Source organism: Podarcis melisellensis (assembly GCF_964234715.1).
Source record: "Podarcis melisellensis genome assembly, chromosome: 10".
Lineage (NCBI taxonomy): Eukaryota > Metazoa > Chordata > Lepidosauria > Squamata > Lacertidae > Podarcis > Podarcis melisellensis.
Genome location: NC_138542.1, coordinates 4,453,189 through 4,464,710, shown reverse-complemented (window position 1 = coordinate 4,464,710; position 11,522 = coordinate 4,453,189). Strand labels below are relative to the sequence as shown.

The 11,522-nt window shown below is 42.9% G+C and overlaps 1 protein-coding gene across 1 annotated transcript in view; it reads right to left on the bottom strand.

The window, feature by feature from the left end:
- Positions 1–6,518: 6,518 nt before the first annotated feature.
- The window catches only part of LOC309379817 (cadherin-related family member 4-like), a gene marked incomplete at its 5' end in the record, with an annotated part of 63,180 nt that continues 58,176 nt past the window's right edge, over positions 6,519–11,522 (bottom strand). Inside the window, 2 exons of the mRNA XM_081929270.1 lie at positions 6,519–6,791; positions 9,419–9,455. Of these exons, the coding sequence (XP_081785396.1) occupies positions 6,715–6,791; positions 9,419–9,455 (114 nt within the window). The 3' untranslated portion in view covers positions 6,519–6,714. The remainder of the gene's footprint in view (positions 6,792–9,418; positions 9,456–11,522) is intronic.

The following is an 11,522-nucleotide window of genomic DNA, read 5'->3' as shown; positions in this document are numbered from 1 at the left end:
CTAGAAAATTTCTGAGCAATTGCTGTTGAGATCAATACTTTAAATGTACTGAGAAAAAGCACCAGCTCAGCATTTTCACAATCAACTCATACCACATACTCAGTTGGTGTCACTCACAGGCCTGGCTACTTTTAGAATTGTTATTCTTTCAAATGCCAGAGGTCAGATTGAATTCTGAAAGCATGGGGATTTGGTCATTGACAGGCACTTCTCCCGGAAAGCTAGAAATGCAAGGCAGGGCAAAGACAGGTTGAATCCCCTTGAGGATCATGACATAGCAACTGCAGCCCAGAAGCACTGGGAGAGGTCAGTCAGGATCACACAACCTCTTCAGACATACTGCTGTCCAGTCCTCTTTGCTTCTCTGCCTCATTTTACTTGTGCTCGGTGCAATACACAGGCCAGAGGCTGCCTCAAGCCACAAATTTTCAATGCGAGCAGCATCCAGTTCTAAGAGGTTTTATGTGCCGTTTTTATGGAAATCACCATTTGCATTCCATAGAAAAATCCTTGAAAAAACACATATGGAATAGAAGCTAAAGTGTGTGTACATACATGCTAATGTGATGAAATATTCAGCATTACTTTAATGAAAAATAAAATGTCTCAATCCTGAATATCATGAAATAATGAAGGAAGCTGGTTAATGTTCTACAAAAGTGGCTTATTATGGCATCTCCTGAAAGAGAGAAATACTGCGAACATGTTATTAATATGGTCAATTATGTATTGTTGATACACGGATCACATCCAACCTTTGTGGGATTTGTGGGGATTTATGTGGCTTAAGCAACTGCACATTCTTTTTGATAACTGTAATAAAATTCAGGCACTGCATGAAACTCACGTTTGGTTTACTGGGGTTTCATATGATGGTTTGATAGATTCACTGCCTAAAGAAAACAGCATGCTCATTACTTTGCTTATATAAAACAAAGGTATTTGAATAACGGCAGGACTTTGTCTTCTAAATATTATCTTTATAAAGAGGAGTTTTAAAAAGGCCCTAAGAAATGCACACATCATTTCCACCCAAAATTCCATGGCTGGAAAAGTTGTTTTTGGAAGCATCCTTACAACTCCCCTGTAAAACCTATGGGAGTTGCACACTTCTCTTTGAAAACAGAATGTGGCTGCTTCACTATCAGTTGTACGAAATGATCAAGGGCAGATAGAATTTGCTCAAAATATGCACAATAACATAGGTCGGGGGGGGGGGGACTTAACCACGCTGACCTCTCTCCATACCTGATGTCCAAGAAAAAACCTCCGCCTGCCTCCAACTGCAAAATAGCTCATTCTTGGTAACGTAAGAGAATTACAGTAGATACTTAAAATAAAACCAGAATTCCTTCCAAAAGGAATAATAACCATGCATTTCAATTGTGTGTTCATAGAAACAGATCCAAAACAAGCTAGCAAACCTCTTAGCAGGGAGCAGCTTGAACTAGAGTTCACCACAAAACCTAGTTTCAGTATTGCGACTCCGGCTTGGAGATGCAGAACAGTAGTAGGTAAGCCCATAAAAGTTACCAAAATACAAAAAAATGAGCTCCAATACCCTTATTGCTTACATTTAGATTATTATTACAATTATTATTACAGTTATTGTTTCCATTAATTCAGAGACATAGCATGGGCAGGGCGAGGGGGAACGTTGCCCTGGGCACATTCTTATTTTATTTTTTGAGGGCACATTCTGCTTCTCATGCTGCCCTTGCCATCCCTGCTCTGCTTTGTGAGTCTGCTCCCATCTCCCAGGCTCGTGAAGCAGCGTGGGGCTGGCAGGGCGCCAGGGGGAGGCAAAAGCTGATTGCAAGGGGGCCTGCCTGCCTTGCTGTGTCCTTCTCTCGTTGCCCTCCCAGCCCGCACTGGCAGAGCACTGTGAGAAGGAGGCAACGGCCATGTGCCCTTTGATCCCAGCCTCACAAAGCCAGTCCGTGACAATAAATAAACCCAGGGAGCTACTGCCAGCGTAAATCATGTGGAATGTAATCCACTGGGAGCAGTCAAATACCACATTCCTTGTTTTGCTAGAGTGGACATGCAAGGGGATGTTTGGTCCAGCCAGTTGAAACTTCCTGTTCCTCCTGGCCTGGAGCATCTTTCTAGTGGGTGACTAGTGGGTGGGTGTGACCTTCCCAGTCCTGCTAGAAGGCCAAGGCAGGCTGCCACACTCTGTCTTTTCATCCTGTGAACTGCTGGACTTCTAGCCGGCAGTCACTAGGCAAATCTCCTTTATGGGGTAAACCTGTTTGTATATGTTTGAAACTTTAAGCCTAAAGCCTGTCTTCAGGGATCACACTGTGTTTGTTACTTTTGAATAAGACTGTGGTGTCTTTATTCTTTCAGGAGTCAGGAGGGATTCAAGGGGTCTTACCTGGAAAATATTAGAATACATTCAAATAGGGACAAGCCAGATTGAATTGCGTACAGTGGTACCTCGGGTTAAGTACTTAATTCGTTCCAGAGGTCTGTTCTTAACCTGAAACTGTTCTTAACCTGAGTTACCACTTTAGCTAATGGGGCCTCCCGCTGCCGTGCAATTTCTGTTCTCATCCTGAAGCAAAGTTCTTAACGTGAAGCACTATTTCTGGGTTAGCGGAGTCTGTAACCTGAAGCGTATGTAACCTGAAGCATATGTAACCTGAGGTACCACATGTCTTAAGAAACTCAAACGAGTTTGCAACTAGTTTTCTGCTGTGTAAAGGGGAATGCACTCTGCTAAGTAAAGGAACCTGCTAGCGCAAGTTAGGAAGGATATTAATAAACAATATATCCTCTCCTGCCACCCTGTACATTTCCACAAATCAGGGGTGAGGAGCATCAGCCCATGGGGCCAAATGGGGCCCCCCAGGCCTCTCTGTCTGGACCAAAGGACTCTCCCCAGGGGTGTCCTCCTCCACAGCACCCCCCTCCCACCTCCTCCTTTGCATCCTCTTTGGGTGTTTCTGCCTATTTGGAATTTTGCCTTTTGCTTGGCCGCTTGCTTTTCCTGTTATTTGCATGTCACCGTTGCTTGTCCTATTATTTCAGAGCAAGTGAGAGACAAAAGAAAGATAAAGATTTTGGAGTGTTTGGCTCCCAGTAGAACACCCACTGTCATTCATCAAAATCATGCTGGTAAAATAATAATCTTTTGACAGGAATTTTCAAACTCATGAAATTAGAATTGGGGGCCAAGAACATCAGATAAATGTACAAACAGATGCTTGCTATTTCTGAGGTATTAATATAATCTATTTATCCATTTTCAAAAAAGAGAATTCACTCAAAGACAAACAGTATCAAACACTATTTCTTGGAAATATCACATCCTTTCTTTCTTAAGATTCAGCAACATGATAAATGATGTGTTGGATTAACCGAAGGTATGAAAATATTGCCATAGCCAAATGCAGATAGAGACAATTAACTATGCCAAGAAGCACACAGAAAAACTTTCATTGACCTTGAGTAACAGCAACATCTGTAGATATGCATCTCTCAGATATTTGCAGACACCCACTGGGTGAGATGTGGTGCCCTACCTTGTGCTTCCAGTCTAGCAAAGAGTGGTATACTGGAAGCAATGGGGAAGGGAGGTGGGTCTGGTTGTGGTCTATAAGCCACCAGCTTAATTGAGAGCATGAAAGATATGAAATTGGGAAGAGAAACATAATTGTTTTAAAGCGGCTGTATACCAAACAAGTTGGGTGGTTTGAAGGCACATGATGCTCCACCTTGCTGAAGCTAAGCGGGTCAGTGTCTGGTTCAGAGATCATCTACAAAACCCCAGGTAAGGTGCCTTGAGTGCCGTGATGTGCTAAATAAATCTCAACCTAGCAGAAGCCCCGGGGGCTACAATGTAATTTCCACAATGTCCATTCCATCTCAGTTTGATGAACATCCTTCAGAAGACACTGGGGAAGGAGATAAACAAGCCATTGAAAGAGGATCTACTTCCTGATCTCTATCTGTAGCAACGCAGAACTAGCCTTCAGTCTTTTAAGTGTCTTTGCTCATCTCCTCCATTTTGCAGAATCCCACTTTTTTATCTCTGTTCTTGGCCAAGTGCTAATAAATGCATTTAAAATGACAAAATAGCATTTTCCTTAAATCTCTGATATGTTGAGACACCCCACACCCCAATTCCAACCTTCTATCACATTTCAAAGAAGCAGTCGGCCTTTCCAAACGGAGAGTGGGTATTAAAACATTGTCATCCTGAACCCAAGTAGGGCTCAAATTCCTGGCCCCACACAGATCTGTTGGACTTTTGTCTCTGACATCAGTGAAGCCAGGTTTTTCCACATGTGCCTTTAACTACAAGCTCTGGGAACTTCACTATTTCCATTATTTTCACCAGATGAATTAAGTCATCATGTCCAATTCCATTAGTCACACTACAGAATGACAATACACACACACATAACCAAATGAACAGCTGTGGACAAACATATTAATGGATGAGGGCAGGAATTTAAAACCTTAGGGTACTTTTGTGAGATTTTTTTGGGGTGGGGGGCTGTATGCCTGACTCCTTTCTGATTCCTGGATCCAGCAAGGGTTAAAATCCAATGGATGATTCAATTGTTGGAACAGGCCAGGCCAGCTTCTTGGCTATGGCCCTAAGTATAGGCCGTTTGTATAATAAAGGAAGCTGCTCTGTGCCAGAGGGCAAGTGGGTGCCCCTCTCTCTCACCCGGCTGGTGGTGAGAAGACAATGGTCAGAGGCGTGAGAGAGAGCTAACCTAGAGGCAGAAGCCTGAGAGGGGCTGTGCCTAGGGGAGAAGCAAGGCCTTCTGGGGTGTTGATGTTGTGAGCCCCTCCAGCATAGGCTCAGGTTGCATAGCTGTGTAAATAAGCCATAAAGAGGCTGCAGTCTCCACTGTCCCTCATTCCAAGGAAACCAAACCCTGGGTAAGTGCCCAGAAGATTGGAGTGGCTGCAACAATACTGGCTGGACCCTATTCCTGTAACTGTATTTTATTTTAACTGTCCTGGAACTTGCTGGTTAAGGGCAAGTCGTAAATTATGTTGTTGTTGTTGTTGTTGTTGTGAAATATGGTTCACGATTTCTTTCTTTTAGTATGAACCAATTGAAAACTGACCTGCTGAATCCTGCATTTGGGCCTTATTCATTTCTCCTTTCTGAAACATTTCCCAGGCAGTTGGGAAAAGTTTCCTACCATAATACATCATAGGAATGTGCAGGGGGAATGACAGGTAGGTCTTTTTCAATTAATTCGATAGATTGAAAAGCTGCAAATAAACAGAATGACATCTTTATAAAATATACAACCGGGTTGTGTTATGACATCGCCAGAAAGAAAAAGGCACCAGATCAGATAATAGAAAAAAGGCCAGAGTTTACCCCGTTAATCAGGCTTGTTCTTTTGCAGACCAGAATGTAAACAAGTCATGGAAGTGTGTGTTAGTGATATATGTTTATTATCATATCCTCTCAACCCAAGAACTATTTTGCATCTATAATAATGGATGGCTTGGTTGATTGCTTAAAAACAAAATCCCAACTGCACTCAAGTGTGCAAACATCACTCAACAATATTAAAAAGTTGTGCCCAGTTGATTTATCTTATTGTTTGTCTAAGCATCATGACCTTTGGTCCATGGGCAGCATGTCATTAAAGGCAAAGCTCTGATTTCACTGGTGAGTAAATTATTATGGCATTTTAAATATATGCTCCATTGGTCTCTATTTACCAGGACTGTCCTAGGTTTCTGGTACTTGCCCCTAGTAAATCACCATACGTCTAGTGTCCCAATTTTTGCTTGGGAGAGCCTTTTTTCAAAGTATGTTAGTGAGAGTGACTGAAGTTACCATTCTCTTCTGTTTTCAGCCATCTCCTGAATCTTCTAGAAGTTAAATATCAGGGGGGTTAAACATATCCCCGCCTCCAACAAGGCCCCTTTGGAATGATGATACTTATTTCCTAACATCACTCCCATTGGTCCACTCTGTGGCAAATTAAAGATGGCGGCAGGCTGTTCTGCCATTGCAAAAAGCCTTTGAAAACTCCACCACCTGCTTCCCCAAAATTCCCAGTATTGACCATAATGCCCCCTACCTCCTGGCTGGTGAAGGGCTATGCCCTGATGGTGGTGATTGGGATGAGCAGTGAAAAAGGTGGGATATCAATGGCAATAAATAAATGGAAAAGGGGAGCTACAACAACACAGGCTTGTTCCCAGTTCACCTGCATCCTATTAGGATGCAGGGGGATGAACAGCTGTGTTAAATGTTATGAAAATTAGTGATTTAATTTTTAGAGGTTTGGAGAAATAAAGAAGAAAAGCAAATAATAATAATAATAATAATAATAATAATAATAATAATAATAATAATAATACCCCCCCCCCAATCCTATCAAAAGCACCAATGTTATTCTGGCCTTGGCAATTTATTGAACAAATCAAGGGAAAAAACACTTCAAGAAAATCAAGGAAATAAATGAATTTGTATTTGGCAACAAAGCACAAGTATAACAACTACATAAGCCAGGTAAATAATTCTATGGAAACATTCAAAATGAGAACATTACTTTCAATGCCCAAATTCCGTGACTTCATTATTGGCTATTAGATGGTCAGATAGTTTGATCAATAACTTCCCACTTCTAGGTGAATTGTTTGAAAGCCATTTTGTCCATACATATGGGGCTGTCAGACAGAAGAGATGTGAAAAGTGTTGGTATTAGCAGGAAGTAAACGTTACATAGCAGAGGTCTTCTGGTTTAGCCACTGGACTTCACCCGTTTTACTGTTAAAGAGGTACTGCAGTCCTGTTGCTAGAGAAGGGGAAAATGGCTTGGTCTTAGTATTATTTTTACAAACAAGTAAATAGCACTTTTTCAACACATCCAAGTTTTCCAAGTATGTCCTATACATTATCTTCTTGTAATCTTTATAACACTATTGCAAGGCAAAGCAGTTTTCCCATACAGTCATACCATGGAAGTTGAACGGACTGTGTTCCAGAAGTCCGTTCGACTTCCAAAGTGTTTGGAAACCAAAGCACGGCTTCTGATTGGCTGCAGGAAGTTCTTGCAGCCAACTGGAAGCTGCAGAAGCCCCGTCAGATGTTCAGCTTCCAAAAATAGTTTGTGAATCGAAACAGTCACTTCTGGATTTTGATCATTTGGGAGCCGATTTGTTCAGTAGCGAAGGCATTTGAGATCCAAGGTATGACTGTACTATATCACCTGTGATTCAGAATCCACTTTCCTCTTTGCAGAATTATAGAATTGGAAATCTGGAAGACATGCTGAGAATCATCTAGTGCAAGCCCCAGCAATGCAGGAATCTCAATTAAAGCCTCCATGACAAATGGCCATCTAACCTGTGCTTTAAAACCTCCAGGGAAGGGGAGTCCAGCAGCTTCTAAGGGAGTCTATTCCACTGCCAAACATCTCTTGCTGTTAGAAGGATCTTCCTTGCCCATTCTTTGGAACTGTTACAACCTTGTAGACAGGGACTATAGCTGAATATAGTGGAATTATCGTGGAATCTAGCACAAGGTTAGCACTTATTTCCATATTATTTCCAAACATTTTTCTTTTCTGGAAGGAAATAAGATGAAAAAGAGCACCAAACATGCAACATATTCCACTATAGTTCCAGAGGTGGCTTCTACATTGCACGAATGCAGAATTTAACAATTAGGGAAAAGTCATGGAAACTGAATAATCTGCTGTGCATGGATGCAGCCCAAATCGTATGAGAAGTGTTGGAAAAAGATGGGCATGATTAGCCTGGAGAAGAAGAGATCAAAGAGAGAGATAAGGACCATCACACAGAAGATGGAGCAGACGTGTTCACTGTAGTTCCAGGGGCAGGAGGAGAACAACTGGGTAAGAACCTTCACGGATGCAAATGCTGGCCAGGCTAGAAGAACCTTTTTAACAGTGAGAATTCTTCAAAAAAAACGGGAACAGTCTGTACACTGGGTGATTCATGGTACACTAGCGACACCATGTGGACAGGCTTAAAAGGTCTACTGTTTGGATTTGAGCAGTTTTCTCTCATTTTTATCGCTTCTCTCAATTAATATTCCGTTTTGTGCTTCCCATCACAAGAGCGGGAACCTTGATAGACCGATTGCTCTGAGAAGCTGCATGTTTCATTGTTAAATTTATTAAACAAAATGAATGTAAATAGAATTTGAATTCCAAAATATACAGCGGAACGAAACCTTTATTGGAAAGAAGTGTTCAGAGTTTCCCAAAATGCCAAGTTAACAATATTACTTAACTGACATGAAGCTGATTCGATTTACAGATAAAGGTAAAGGTAAAGGGACCCCTGACCATTAGGCCCAGTCGTGGCCGACTCTGGGGTTGCGGCACTCATCTCGCTTTATTGGCCGAGGGAGCCGGCGTACAGCTTCCGGGTCATGTGGCCAGCATGACTAAGCCGTTTCTGGCGAACCAGAGCAGTGCACGGAAATGCCGTTTACCTTCCCACTGGAGCAGTACCTATTTCTCTACTTGCACTTTGACATGCTTTCGAACTGCTAGGTTGGCAGGAGCAGGGACCAAGCAACGGGAGCTCACCCCGTTGTGGGGATTCGAACTGCCGACCTTCTGATCGGCAAGCCCTAGTCTCTGTGGTTTAACCCACAGCGCCACCCACACCCCCAATTTACAGATACCATGAAACAAAACGCCTGGTGTTAGAATCAGTAGTTCAGGAACACCGGAAGCAGCATTAAAAACAATTGGTTGGTTGGTTTCTTTAGAACTGCCAATAATGTGCACTTTTGTGAAGGAATAGGTGAGTGAGGAAACTGAATTCTCTCCTAGGGAAAAATTGATGTGTCAGAATTTTAGCATTAAACTATTGCGTGGAGATTCAGCTTCAATGCCTTCCATTGTAGACTCTCCATCGTCACCTCCATAATTAGGCAGATATTTTGAAGGTACCAGCTGAAGATGCATTTCTTCCTTTGGGATTTGGGGATCAATATCTTTTCGAAGTTCAAAAACTGAGGGTTTTTGCCTGCTGGGTTTTACTATTTTGCTTTTAGATATATAGTTTTAAATACTTTAATCAGGGTTTTTTTTTAAAGTCCTTGAATTTAACAGGTTGTCAACCTGCCAGGGCTCTTTTGGGAGGAAAGACAATATATTAACACAGCAGATCATTGCCATCAGTACCACCACCATAGGGAGGGACGGATCCAGAAGAGGCTTGCTGGGGGGGGGGCAGAGCTGCCATGCTAGCCTCCTGGCATGTGGGTGACTGTTGCTTACTAGGAGAGAGACGGCATGGTGCAAACACACCAATGGGCACACTTGATAGTTTCCCTCATGTGACCTTTGAGAGTTTAAGCCAAATTGATCTCAAGGTGCATATTCTGTGAGATTCTACAAAAGTAAACTTGCAAGTGTACTTTAAAACCCAAATTGATATTTACCTGGATCCATTGCACAACCGTCATAAATGATAGAGGGCTGAAAGGCAACATAAATCACTGTCATTAGCACACCTGTACTCTCAATGCTTCTGGTCACCATTGACTTTTGAACTAACAGAAGGTATTTTTGGTTATTTTATAGATTTATATGCTGCTTTGCAGCTTGGGGCCATGAAAGCAGTCTACAACAATAGAATTATTATTTTCTAAACAAATTCTATAATGCACTAAAAACATTTATATGAAATTCTAAAAACAATGAAACAATTCCTACAGGTGTACAGTTAATATTCCATAAAATGACTGATTCACACTTCAGGGAAAGCTTTCTTAAACAAAAGCATTTTAGGTAGTGACTTAAACATCAAGATCCTAGCTACCTGTCCAACTTCAGCTGGTAATTGATTCCAGAGGGCTGGAGCTGCAAGACTAAAAGGTTGGTTTCTAGCACAAACTAAACCCCTGTTCTAACCACTATACCTTGACAATCTTTTCCACAGATATAGGCACACCTCAGCCAGTGCGGTACAGTGGTTAGAACAGGGGTGGGAACCCTTTTTTATTTTGAGGGCCACAGCCCATTCTGGGCATCCTTTGGGGGGGGCAGTGGTGGGTGGGACAAGAGGCAAAAGTGGGCAGGGCAATAAATGTGAATGCTCATAGACTCATAGAATGGTAGAGTTGGAAGGAACCATGAGGGTCAACTAGTCCATTGCATGAATCTTTTGCCCAACATGGGACTTGAACCCACAATCCTGAGATTAAGAGTCTCCTTCTCTACTGACTGAGCTATCCCAGCTGAACAAGAGACTTCAAAACTGCCAGAGCTCTCTCTGGGAGCTTGGAAAAAACCACACCTTTCTCTACACTCAAACATCCCTTTCTACCCTTTGCCCAGACAAGCAGGAAGCATTGCCAGAGTTCAAGGGCACATTCCAGGCAGGCAAAGGCACAGAAGGAGGGTGCAATGCAAGGCTGGCAAAGGGCTTCAGGAGGGCGTGTCACTTGAGGAGAGTCTGAAGAGCCAGACAGAATTGCCTGGAGGGCCACATTTGGCCTCTGAGACCCCCAATCTCTGGCTTAGAGTTTCAGGCCAGGGCGGCAGAGACCCTAGTTCACATTCCCAGTCAGTCATGCAGCACACTGGGTGACCTTGAGCCAGTTGCTATCTGCCTGCATGACCTACTTCACAGGGCTGTTGTGAGGATAAAATGGGGGCAGACTCAAGCTCCTTAGAAGAAGGATGGGAAATAAATGTAAAGACAGAAAGAAAGATCCTTGCCCAGTTCAATGAAAAAGGGGTGAGAGAGGTTCTCTCTCTTGAAATTCTATCGCTTTACGTGGGGCTGCCCTTCAAGCTGTCCCAGAAACTCCAGCGGGTGCAGAATGCTGCAGCGAGGCTCCTCACGGGGTCTCTGCCATGGGAGCATATTCACCCAGTGCTTTTCCAGCTGCACTGGCTCCCGGTGGAGTACAGGGTCAGATTTAAGGTGCTGCTTTTGACCTTTAAAGCCCTTCACGGCCTAGGACCCTCGTACCTACGGGACTGCCTCTCCCGGTATGCCCCACGGAGAGCCTCAAGGTCCATAAATAACAACACCCTAGTGGTCCCAGGCCCTAAGGAAGTTAGATTGGCTTCAACCAGAGCCAGGCCTTTTCAACACTGGCACCGACCTGGTGGAACGCTCTGCCTCATGAGACCAGGGCCCTGCAGGATCTGATTTCTTTCCGCAGGGCCTGTAAGACAGAGTTGTTCCGCCTGGCCTTTGGCTTGGAGCCAATTTGATTCCCTCCCTCTCTTTTTCCCCTTTCTTTTCCTTCTCCTCCTGCGATGAGGCTACATTTTAATATTTTAATGTTCCATTATTTTAATGTATTTTATTTTTGTTTTTAAGTTGTAACCATTCATCTTGTTTTTATTATTGCTTGTAAGCCGCTCTGAGCCCGGCCTTGGCTGGGGAGGGCGGGGTATAAATAAAAAAATATTATTATTATTATTATTATTATTATTATTATTATTATTGAAATGCAGCTACGTTCATGGCTGGCAGACAAAACGTGCAGCCTAAAACTTCTTCCCACACCCACATGGAATTTTGACTGG